Genomic DNA, 12,687 nt, shown 5'->3' with positions numbered 1-12,687 from the left:
TAACAGAAATGTCATGGGGACGGTGGCTGTGTCCCAAACGGCACCTTATTCCCTACGTAGGGGCACTACTTTAGACCAGGGCCCATTTGGGACGCATACTACTTTTTTCACCAGGCTCCGGTCGAAAGTAGTGCCCTATGTAGGGAATTTGGGTGCCGTTTGGGACACAGGTGAAATATAATGGAGACAGTGTTGTTGAGACGATATGGAAATATTAGTGTCTGCTAAAGGATAACATCACTCCTACTCCGTCCCCTGCTCTCGGCAAGGAACTAGCCTTGTATCCATACAGTACAGCAGTTTTCCCATCTCTGGCCTTTGTGTCTGTGGCTGACAGCAGAACAACTCTGGAGGTAATATAGAGAACAGCCAGAACAGAACGACTTTATTTTTCCAGAAGGAACTTCAGTTGTGGCAAGTCTGATTAGATAAAGATATACAGGGTCTACGTGGAGCTCTGGTCGAAAGTAGTGCACTCTATAGGGACTAGGTTGCCATTTTGAAACGTAAATGGTGATTTGTGATGTCTGTTTGGCTGTGTGTCTTTTAACAGGCCTGTGTTGTGAAGAGGGAGTTCAGGAAAGCCGAACAGTTGATCAAACACTCCGTCTTTCTGGCACGGTAAGACTTGCTTTTTTTAATAGACTCCTTTTTATGGTAACACTTTACATTAAAGTATCCTTTATAACCTATCTATACATTTAAAATAAACTGTTTATAAACTATTGTTTAATCCTTTATAAATCATTTTATAGGTTGGCCCACCTCGGTGTGTTATATACAGTATATATACAGTCGTGGTCAAACGTTTTGAGAATGACACAAGTACTGGTCTTCACAAAGTTCGCTGCTTCAGTGTTATGAGATATTTTTGTCAGATGTTACTATGGTATACTGAAGTATAATTACAAGCATTCCATAAGTGTCAAAGGCTTTTATTGAGAATTACATTACGTTTATGCAAAGAGTCAATATTTTCAGTGTTGACCCTTCTTTTTCAAGACCTCTGCAATCTGCCCTGGCATGCTGTCAATTAACTTCTGGGCCACATCCTGACTGATGGCAGCCCATTCTTGCATAATCAATGCTTGGAGTTTTTGTTTGTCCACCCGCATCTTGACGATCGACCACAAGTTCTCAATGGGATTAAGGTCTGGGGTGTTTCCTGGCCATGGACCCAAAATGTCGATGTTTTGTTCCCCGAGCCACTTAGTTATCACTTTTGCCTTATGGCAAGGTGCTCCATCATGCTGGAAAAGGCATTGTTCGTCACCAAACTGTTCTTGGATGGTTGGGAGAAGTTGCTCTCGGAGGATGTGTTGGTACCATTCTTTATTCATGGCTGTGTTCTTCTGCAAAATTGTGAGTGAGCCCACTCCCTTGGCTGAGAAGCAACCCCACACATGAATGGTCTCAGGATGCTTTACTGTTGGCATGACACAGGACTGATGGTCGCGCTCACCTTGTCTTCTCCGGACAAGGTGTTTTCCGGATGCCCCAAACAATCGGAAAGGGGATTCATCAGAGAAAATGACTTTACCCCAGTCCTCAGCAGTCCAATCCCTGTACCTTTGGCAGAATATCAGTCTGTCCCTGATGTTTTTCCTGGAGAGAAGTGGCTTCCTCGCTTCCCTGTCTGTCCTCCAAAAGTCTTCGCCTCCCTGTGCGTGCAGATGAACTCGCAGCTGAATCAACTTTAGGAGACGGTCCTGGCGCTTGCTGGACTTTCTTGGGCGCCCTGATGCCTTCTTCACAACAATTGAACCTCTCTCCTTGAAGTTCTTGATGATCCGATTAAATGGTTGATTTAGGTGCAATCTTAATAGCAGCAATATCCTTGCCTGTGAAGCCCTTTTTGTGCAAAGCAATGATGACGGCACGTGTTTCCTTGCAGGTAACCATGGTTAACAGAGGAAGAACAATGATTTCAAGCACCACCCTCCTTTTAAAGCTTCCAGTCTGTTATTCTAACTCAATCAGCATGACAGAGTGATCTCCAGCCTTGTCCTCGTCGACACTCTCTCACTTGTGTTAACGAGAGAATCACTGACATGATGTCAGCTGGTCCTTTTGTGGCAGGGATGAAATGCAGTGGAAATGTTTTTTTGGGATTAAGTTCATTTTCATGGCAAAGAGGGACTTTGCAATTAATTGCAATTCATCTGATCACTCTTAATGACATTCTGGAGTATATGCAAATTGCCATTCTCAAAACCTTTGACCACGACTGTACACAAACCATAGGAACACCTTCCTAATATTGAGTTGGACCCCCTTTTGCCCTCAGAACAGCCTCAGTTCGTTGGGGCATGGACTCTACAAGGTGGTCAAAAGCGTTCCACAGGGATGCTGGCCCATGTTGACTCCAATGCTTCCCACAGTTGTGTCAATTTGTCTGGATGTCCTTTGGGTGGTGGACCATTCTTGATACACACGGGAAACTGTTGATCGTGAAAAACCCAGCAGCGTTGCAGGTCTTGACACAAACCGGTGCGCCTGGCACCTACTACCATACCCTGTTCAAAGGCACTTAAATATTTTGTCTTGCCCATTCACCCTCTGAATGGCACACATACACAATCCATGTCTCAATTGTCTCAAGGCTTAAACATCCTTATTTAACCTGTCTCCTCCCCTTCATCTACACTGATTGAAGTGGATTTAACAAGTGACATCAATAAGGGATCATAGCTTTCACCTGGTCAGTCTGTCGTGGAAAGGGCAGGTGCTCCTAATGTTTTATCCAGTATATTCTATCTATCTCTCTCTCTCTCTCTCTCTTTCTCTCTATCTCTCTATCTATATCTCTATCTCTCTATTAATAATAAACAGGTAAACCACTGATTCCATTTCTCTATAATTATTCACATGCCTGGATCACTCTATTTCAGGGAGCATTTTGGACATAAGCATCCCAAATACTCAGACGCTCTGCTAGACTATGGCTTCTACCTACTGAACGTAGATAACATCTGCCAGTCAGTGGCCATCTACCAGGTGGGTCATTCATTTAGGGTGGCAAAATTTCACGAACACTTTACCAAAATTACCAGATTTTCCCCAAATCCTGGTTGGACAATTCCTGGAATCAGGAGGGGAAAAAGCAGGAAATAATTTCAGTAAAACCTGGGAATTTTGGGAAAGTTACCAGAATTTTTTGCAACCCTAAAATCCTCATTAGTTAGCTCCCTGGTGTGAGACCGTAATGGTCAAAAGTAGTTCACTGCATAGAGAACAGACCGCCATTTGGGACCCAGCCAGATGCTGGTTTCTCTCTCGTGTGCAGACGGCGCTGGACATCAGGCAGTCTGTATTCGGGGGGAAGAACATCCACGTAGCGACGGCTCACGAGGACCTGGCCTACTCCTCCTACGTACACCAGTACAGTTCTGGGAAATTTGACAACGCGCTGTGAGTAGCTACAACCCCCCGATCCTCGTCCCTCTGCTATTCCTGGACTGAGTTTGACCCTGCTAGATAATTACATTAGACTCCCTTTTAGACATGCCAGAATACTATTTTTTGCATCCTAAATAGCACCCTATTCCCTAATATAATGCACTACTTTTGACAATAATAGGGGTGAACTATGAAGGTAATAGGGTGTACCATTTGGGACGCAGCCTTGAATAATACTTCCGTGGTTTCCATGCTGCTATAGTTTGCTGGTACTGTGAAGTCTTAAGTCATTCAAGGTTACTGTAGGTGTAATGCTCTGGCCATGTGCCATGTAATAGGAATTGAAGCATTATGACGGAATAGGAACTAGGAATAGTCCATTCTGAAGATATAGCTGACAGAAGGACTAGAGGAAGGGTTGTAGCGCTTTGTCTGTCATTTGTGGTGTGGCAAAACCAGCGCCACCCTTCACGTGTATGTTGCTACTGTTGATTTGGTCAGTTGTAGTTAGCCCCATTTCCTAACCTCCAATACCTAGACCCAGTACTTCCTAAAGTAATCCGTTTTCTTGGAAATGTTGTGGATTCTTTGTGTCTAAGTGTGTCTAAGTGTCAGCCTCTTACCCAAGCGTTCTGTTTGTTTCTCCAGATTCCACGCAGAACGTGCCATAGACATCATAACTCACATTCTCCCTGAAGACCATCTACTGCTGGCCTCGTCCAAGAGGGTCAAAGGTAATTCATTCCACCATTCTAACTGCTGAGTCACTCCTAGCTCGAACATCTGAGTCAATCACACGGCTATGTAGTGTCTCTGTAACACGGCTATGTAGTGTCTCTGTAACACTGCTATGTAGTGTCTCTGTAACACTGCTATGTAGTGTCTCTGTAACACTGCTATGTAGTGTCTATGTAACACTGCTATGTAGTGTCTCTGTAACACTGCTATGTAGTGTCTCTGTAACACTGCTATGTAGTGTCTCTGTAACACTGCTATGTAGTGCCTCTGTAACACTGTCTCTGTAACGCTGCTATGTAGTGTCTCTGTAACGCTGCTATGTAGTGTCTCTGTAACACTGCTATGTAGTGTCTCTGTAACACGGCTATGTAGTGTCTCTGTAACACGGCTATGTAGTGTCTCTGTAACACGGCTATGTAGTGTCTCTGTAACACGGCTATGTAGTGTCTCTGTAACACTGCTATGTAGTGTCTCTGTAACACGGCTATGTAGTGTCTCTGTAACACGGCTATGTAGTGTCTCTGTAACACGGCTATGTAGTGTCTCTGTAACACGGCTATGTAGTGTCTCTGTAACACTGCTATGTAGTGTCTCTGTAACACGGCTATGTAGTGTCTCTGTAACACTGTCTCTGTAACGCTGCTATGTAGTGTCTCTGTAACACTGCTATGTAGTGTCTCTAACACTGCTATGTAGTGTCTCTGTAACACTGTCTCTGTAACGCTGCTATGTAGTGTCTCTGTAACACTGCTATGTAGTGTCTCTGTAACACGGCTATGTAGTGTCTCTGTAACACTGCTATGTAGTGTCTCTGTAACACGGCTATGTAGTGTCTCTGTAACACGGCTATGTAGTGTCTCTGTAACACGGCTATGTAGTGTCTCTGTAACACGGCTATGTAGTGTCTCTGTAACACGGCTATGTAGTGTCTCTGTAACACTGCTATGTAGTGTCTCTGTAACACGGCTATGTAGTGTCTCTGTAACACTGTCTCTGTAACGCTGCTATGTAGTGTCTCTGTAACACTGCTATGTAGTGTCTCTGTAACACTGTCTCTGTAACGCTGCTATGTAGTGTCTCTGTAACACTGCTATGTAGTGTCTCTGTAACACGGCTATGTAGTGTCTCTGTAACACTGCTATGTAGTGTCTCTGTAACACGGCTATGTAGTGTCTCTGTAACACTGCTATGTAGTGTTTCTGTAACACTGCTATGTAGTGTCTCTGTAACACTCTCTGTAACACTGCTATGTAGTGTCTCTGTAACACTGCTATGTAGTGTCTCTAACACTGCTATGTAGTGCCTCTGTAACACTGTCTCTGTAACGCTGCTATGTAGTGTCTCTGTAACACTGCTATGTAGTGTCTCTGTAACACTGTCTCTGTAACGCTGCTATGTAGTGTCTCTGTAACACTGCTATGTAGTGTCTCTGTAACACGGCTATGTAGTGTCTCTGTAACACTGCTATGTAGTGTCTCTGTAACACGGCTATGTAGTGTCTCTGTAACACTGCTATGTAGTGTTTCTGTAACACTGCTATGTAGTGTCTCTGTAACGCTGTCTCTGTAACACTGCTATGTAGTGTCTCTGTAACACTGTCTCTGTAACACGGCTATGTAGTGTCTCTGTAACACTGCTATGTAGTGTCTCTGTAACACGGCTATGTAGTGTCTCTGTAACGCTGCTATGACCACAGTCAGTCATGAGATGAGGAGAAACCGCATGGTCCTATCTGACTTCCTCTAATACAACTCTTCCTAGTAGGATTATTGAGATGTTATTGACTGTTTCTGGCTCAGGGCCAGATTGTGTTGGTGTTGGTGGTGTGCTGTGGCAAACTTGTAGACCTATGTGTAATCATAAACTCAGCAAAAAAAGAAACGTCCTCTCACTGTCAATTGCGTTTATTTTCAGCAAACATAACATACTTAAATATTTGTATGAACATAACAAGATTCAACAACTGAGACATAAACTGAACAAGTTCCACAGACATGTGACTAACAGAAATGGAATAATGTGTCCCTGAACAAAGGGGGGGTCAAAATCAAAAGTAACAGTCAGTATCTGGTGTGGCCACCAGCTGCATTAAGTACTGCAATGCATCTCCTCCTCATGGACTGCACCAGATTTGCCAGTTCTTGCTGTGAGATGTTACCCCACTCTTCCACCAAGGCACCTGCAAATTCCCTGAAATTTCTGGGGGGAATGGCCCTAGCCCTCACCCACCGATCCAACAGGTCCCAGACGTGCTCAATGGGATTGAGATCCGGGCTCTTCGCTGGCCATGGCAGAACACTGACATTCCTGTCTTGCAGGAAATCACGCACAGAACAAGCAGTATGGCTGGTGGCATTGTCATGCTGGAGGGTCATGTCAGGATGAGCCTGCAGGAAGGGTACCACATGGGGGAGGAGGATGTCTTCCCTGTAACGCACAGCGTTGAGATTGCCTGCAATGACAACAAGCTCAGTCCGATGATGCTGTAACACACCGCCCCAGACCATGACGGACCCTCCACCTCCAAATCGATCCCGCTCCAGAGTACAGGCCTCGGTGTAACGCTCATTCCTTCGACGATAAACGCGAATCCGACCATCACCCCTGGTGAGACAAAACCATGACTCGTCAGTGAAGAGCACTTTTTGCCAGTCCTGTCTGGTCCAGCGACGGTGGGTTTGTGCCCATAGGCGGCGTTGTTGCCGCTCATGTCTGGTGAGGACCTGCCTTACAACAGGCCTACAAGCTCTCAGTCCAGCCTCTCTCAACCAATTGCGGACAGTCTGAGCACTGATGGAGGGATTGTGCGTTCCTGGTGTAACTCAGGCAGTTGATGTTGCCATCCTGTACCTGTCCCGCAGGTGTGATGTTCGGATGTACTGATCCTGTGCAGGTGTTGTTACATGTGGTCTGCCACTGCGAGGACGATCAGCTGTCCGTCCTGTCTCCCTGTAGCGCTGTCTTAGGCGTCTCACAGTACGGACATTGCAATTTATTGCCCTGGCCACATCTGCAGTCCTCATGCCTCCTTGCAGCATGCCTAAGGCACGTTCACACAGATGAGCAGGGACCCTGGGCATCTTTCTTTTGGTGTTTTTCAGAGTCCGTAGAAAGGCCTCTTTAGTGTCCTTAGTTTTCATAACTGTGACCTTAATTGCCTACCGTCTGTAAACTGTTAGTGTCTTAACGACCGTTCCACAGGTGCATGTTCATTAATTGTTTTATGGTTCATTGAACAAGCATTGGGAAACAGTGTTTAAACCCTTTACAATGAAGATCTGTGAAGTTATTTGGATTTTTACGAATTATCTTTGAAAGACAGGGTCCTGAAAAAGGGACGTTTCTTTTTTTTTTTTGCTGAGTTTTTATATACTGTCTCCCCAGCTCTGATCCTGGAGGAGATAGCCATCGACTGCCACAACAAGGAGACAGAGGAGCGCCTGCTGCAGGAGGCCTATGACCTGCACCTGTCTTCTCTGCAGCTGGCCAAGAAGGCCTTCGGAGAGTTCAACGTCCAGACAGCCAAACACTACGGAAACCTGGGACGGCTCTACCAGTCCATGAGGAAGTTCAAGGTCAGAGGGGGCGAGACACGCACACACACACACACACACACACACACACTAGTGTCCGGTGGGAAGTGCTGCAGCCCCTGGAGGCAGCAGTTTCTCTACCGCTATTTCTCATCTACATCATCTTATCCTACCTCTCTCGATAGCATTTTTAAACACGGTGTGTGTTGTAGGAGGCTGAAGAGATGCACATCAAAGCTATCCAGATCAAGGAACAGCTGCTGGGGCAGGAGGACTATGAGGTGGCTCTGTCTGTGGGTCATCTGGCCTCTCTCTATAACTATGACATGAACCAGTATGAAGACGCTGAGAGACTCTACCGACGATCCATCGCCATCGGTAAGTGTGTATATGTATGTATGTACTGTATGTACATAATTACAAAGCGAAAAATGGTTTTTAGAAATGTTAGCAAATTTATTAAAAATATAAAACGGAAATACCTTATTTGCATAAGTATTCAGACCCTTTGCTACGAGACTCGAAATTGAGCTCAGGTGCATCCTGTTTCCATTGATCATCCTTGAGATGTTTCTACAACTTCATTGGAGTCCACCTGTGGTAAATTCAATTGATTGGACATGATTTGGAAAGGCACACACTTGTCTATATAAGGTCCCACAGTTGACAGTGCATGTCAGAGCAAAAACCAAGCCATGAGGTCGAAGGAATTGTCCGTAGACCTCCGAGACAGGATTGTGTCGAGGCACAGATCTGGGGAAGGGTACCAAAACATGTCTGCAGCATTGAAGGTCACAAGGAATACAGTGGCCTCCATCATTCTTAAATGGAAGAAGTTTGGAAGCACCAAGACTCTTCCTAGAGCTGGCCGCCCGGCCAAACTGAGCAATCGGGGGAGAAGGACCTTGGTCAGGGAGGTGACCAAGAACCAGATGGGCACTCTGACAGAGCTCCAGAGTTCCTCTGTGGAGATGGGAGAACCTTCCAGAAGGACAACCATCTCTGCATCACTCCAGCAGTCAGTTACAGAGTTTAATGGCTGTAATATGAGAACTGAGGATGGATCAACAACATTGTAGTTACTCCACAATACTAACCTAAATGACAGAGTGAAAAGAAGGAAGCCTGTACATAATAAAAATATTTCAAAACACTCATCCTGTTTACAACAAGGCACTTAAGTAATACTGCAAAACAAATTGGCAAAGAAATTAGTTTTTTTGTCCTGAATACAAAGCGTTATGTTTGGGGCAAATCCAACACAACACATCACTGAGTACCACTTTTTCATGCATAGTGGTGGCTGCATCATGTTATGGGTATGCTTGTCAGCGGCAAGGACTAGGGAGGTTTTTTGGGATGAAAAGAAACTGAATAAGTTCAGGCAAAATCCTAGAGGAAAACCTGGTTAAGTCTGCTTTCGGCAGGACAATAACCTAAAACACAAGGCCACATCTACACAGGAGTTGCTTACCAAGACGATGTTGAATGTTCCTGAGAGGCCTAGTTACAGTTTTGACTTAAATCGGCTTGAAAATCTATGGCAAGACTTGAAAATAGCTGTCTAGCGATGATCAGCAACCAACTTGACAGAGCTTGAAGAATTTAAAAAGAATAATGGGCAAATATTTTACGATCCAGGTGTGGAAAGCTCTAGAGACTTACCCAGAAAGACTCACTGCTGTAATCGCTGCCAAAGGTGACTCCTGGGTTGAATACTTATCTAATCAAGCTAGTGTTTATTTTTTATTTTTATAAATGTTAGAATTGTTCTTCCACTTTTGACATTAAAGTATTAGGTCTTTATCTCTGTGTTTGTTCTTACCTGTGTATCTTTCCCGTCAGGTAAGAAACTATTCGGTGAGGGCTACAGCGGTCTGGAGTATGACTACCGGGGTCTGATCAAGCTCTACAACTCAGTAGGGAACTATGAGAAGGTGTTTGAGTACCACAACGTTCTGTCTAACTGGAACCGACTCAGGGACAGGCAGTTTGCTGTGGCAGATGCCCTGGAGGATGTTAATACTAGTCCCCAGCAGACACAGGAGGTGGTACAGGCCTTCCTACTGGCCCAGAGATATGGGCCCACACGACCCTGCCTGGGCTGAGACACACACACACACACACAGCAAGGAGCATCCAGGATGGGACTGGTTCACCAACCCCCTCACACCAATCCAATCCAAGGAGCTAACTATTTATTTGACTTTAAGAAGAGAACAGAGATTTTCAAAAAATACTTGTGTTTCTTCATGGAAATCTCACAAACCCTTTTTTAGTTACATTTTTTTCTTTGCCTTTTTTTTTTTTTTCTTTGGGTTTTGACGACTTCTTTTGTATCTGAACCAGTGTAGCTCTGACCACCACGAGAATTCACTGTGTCTCGCTCTCTCTCTCTCTGTTGGAGACATGGAATACCCTACGGTGTTATTTTGCCCCCACAGCCCCCCTCGTCGTAGTCACTCAACGGCCACGGGGACCACACACCAGTGACTGGGGATGCGTCCCCAAATGGCACCCTATTTCCTACGTAGTGGGAACAGCGGGAGTATTTCCAATGGGCCCTGGTTAAAAAGTAGTACATTTTATATAGGGAATAGTGTGCCATTTAGGATACAGACTGAGAAATGTTTCTACCAACGTCCCTCCCCAGGTGTCACCACAAAGGAGGGCAATTTTAAACAAAATGTGCAATGATTTATATATACACTAGATGACTGTGCTGTGTTGAAGCCACGTGCCTCCAATTTGGCACTCCCCAACCGTTGTAAGAAAATATATTTAGGAAGTTATAGAAATGCATTTAGTTAATGTCTACATTAGTTTTTGCCACGTTTATTATATTATAGACCCCTTAATGCATACTTTTAGATTAGATTATGTGAGCTAAATATACAAATGTACAAATAAAACATTTTCCTCAAAGTATAATTTTCTGAAAGTTCTAATATTACTGTCCCCGCTACAACAACAAAAATGCCTAAATACATGTAATTTTGTCCTTGAAACATTTAATTGAAATACTGTAGAATTCCATTCATTCCTATGGAGGACTGCTGCTACTGGGGAGTGGCAATATGGCCGACCGACGGCTTCAAAGACTTTCATTGGCCAATACATAGCATCAGCAATCCAGGGTTTATATACATCATTGGTCATGTGCTTGTTGCGACTCCTACAGTGGACAATGTTACAGATTTATTATCCCATCAGTTTGTTGCGTTCTGAAAACAAAACACTTCAGTTCCATTTTACGGATGAACTCTTTGGTCCTCAGGAAAGTATTGGTGGTCCTTTTTTGAAGCATAGATTTGACTTTTAAAGAAATACACTTTATTTTTTTTGGACCATTATTGGAGGGGGACTGTAATCAGTGGAACACACAAGGACCAGTGGGTTTATTGTTACTGTAGTCTAGACACACGACTAGTTCTTTTTTTAATTTTTTTAATTTTGTTTCATTTAATATTGCTTTACGTGCAGCGTAGTTCTGACATAGCTTAATTGAAATGCCGATATTATAATTTATGCAAAGTGTGTTTTAAAGCCCTACGGTATGGTTTCAGAAGGATGAGCCAAATTGATTTGTGACCGAGGTGGGAGACCTCAAAGTGGTCAATCGTCACCATCCTACAGTCTCAATTAAAGGGTTTCCGGGCCTTTCCGGGCCACTCTTTTTACATTGGAGTGAGTTTACAAGCAATCCTCACCTTGCCTGCCTCTTCAGAACCACATTGAAAGTGTGTAGCAGTGGAGAGATGAAGCTTTCAGAAAGTTGGTGACATTGGGTTAAATGCCACAGCGTTTTAATATGAAGCCTTCAGAAAGTAGGGGGTGACGATTGGGTTGAATGCCACAGCATTTTCACATTCGCTAGATTACATGTCACACCTTTGTCTAACTGTGAAGCCAATGTTTTCTTTCATTTCGTCTTTTATTTTATATATAACAAAAAAAGCTTGGCCTTGCTCTCTCTCTCTCTCTCTCCTCTACCTCTCTCTCTACCTCTCGCTCTCGCTCTCGCTCTCGCTCTCGCTCTCGCTCTCGCTCTCGCTCTCTCTCTCCTTCTCCTCAGTGCGAAGCGCTGTAGGTATCTGTTGGATGTCCGTTTTGTGCTTGTAGTAAGTGTGTCTGCAGCAGCAGAGTGTTATTACTCCCCGTGCTGAAGTCCAAGCCTTAGCCCTTAAAGGACGCCCAGCTACAACAGTGCTCTGCCCTTCTCTGGCTCCATGTACTCTTCTATGCTTGCTTCTAAACCCCCCCACCACCCAACCCCTCTTCTTAATGCTTCCTTCCAATGTAACAACCTGTCTGTTGGCAAGCATCACAGACTTTGACATCACCCCAATACCTTAACTATTGGAGTAGACCTACAGTACCTACCTGCCAGGGACCATTTGGCCAGCAGGCTGCTCCAAGGTCTCCTCAAATGACCAACTGACCACTCTCTAGAACTAACCATCTATTCTAGAACTGTGGAGGGTATGAAATAGAACGGACCCAGACATATTATAGACAACTTTGCAATGTCATCTTCTGAATGTAAGGGAAGACCTTTATAAAGATGTGTGTGTGTGTGTGTGTGCATCATGTGACAAGACTGGTGGTCCACAATGTGACCTGCTGTGTGCGAAAGGGAACAGGAGACCAGCCGGGTTGAGGATGGGGGAGGGGACTCCCTGGCTTGATAAAGATTGATGACAAGTGGAAGAAAAAGCTAAATAAAGCTGTGAGCTCTAAAAAAGAGTGGAAGTGCATTTCTGTCTTTCGAGTCCCTAGATGTTGTATTCTTCTACCAAATCAAATCTGTGACACCGTGTACCATGTTTTGATGACTTAGAATTCTGTATTTTATCTATACTGAACCAAAATATAAACACAACATGTAAAGTGTTGGTCCCATGTTTCATGAGCTGAAATAAAAGATCCCAGGAATGTACCATATGCACAAAAAGCTTATTTCTCTCAAATGTTGGGCACAAATTTGTTTACATCCCTGTTAGTGAGCATTTCTCCT

The 12,687-nt window shown here is 44.3% G+C and overlaps 1 protein-coding gene across 1 annotated transcript in view; it reads left to right on the top strand.

Annotated features, from left to right (window-relative positions):
• The window catches only part of LOC121555698 (amyloid protein-binding protein 2), a 28,519-nt gene extending 17,922 nt beyond the window's left edge, over nucleotides 1–10,597 (top strand). The window contains exons 7-13 of the mRNA XM_041869530.2: nucleotides 554–621; nucleotides 2,892–2,997; nucleotides 3,287–3,411; nucleotides 4,048–4,133; nucleotides 7,522–7,712; nucleotides 7,883–8,048; nucleotides 9,516–10,597. Coding sequence (XP_041725464.1) covers nucleotides 554–621; nucleotides 2,892–2,997; nucleotides 3,287–3,411; nucleotides 4,048–4,133; nucleotides 7,522–7,712; nucleotides 7,883–8,048; nucleotides 9,516–9,778 — 1,005 coding nt within the window. The 3' untranslated portion in view covers nucleotides 9,779–10,597. The remainder of the gene's footprint in view (nucleotides 1–553; nucleotides 622–2,891; nucleotides 2,998–3,286; nucleotides 3,412–4,047; nucleotides 4,134–7,521; nucleotides 7,713–7,882; nucleotides 8,049–9,515) is intronic.
• Nucleotides 10,598–12,687: the final 2,090 nt, after the last annotated feature.

Source organism: Coregonus clupeaformis, unplaced genomic scaffold (genome assembly GCF_020615455.1).
Source record: "Coregonus clupeaformis isolate EN_2021a unplaced genomic scaffold, ASM2061545v1 scaf0172, whole genome shotgun sequence".
NCBI lineage: Eukaryota > Metazoa > Chordata > Actinopteri > Salmoniformes > Salmonidae > Coregonus > Coregonus clupeaformis.
The sequence above is the reverse complement of the archived record's forward strand: the minus strand, read 5'-3'. Positions and strand labels throughout refer to the sequence as shown.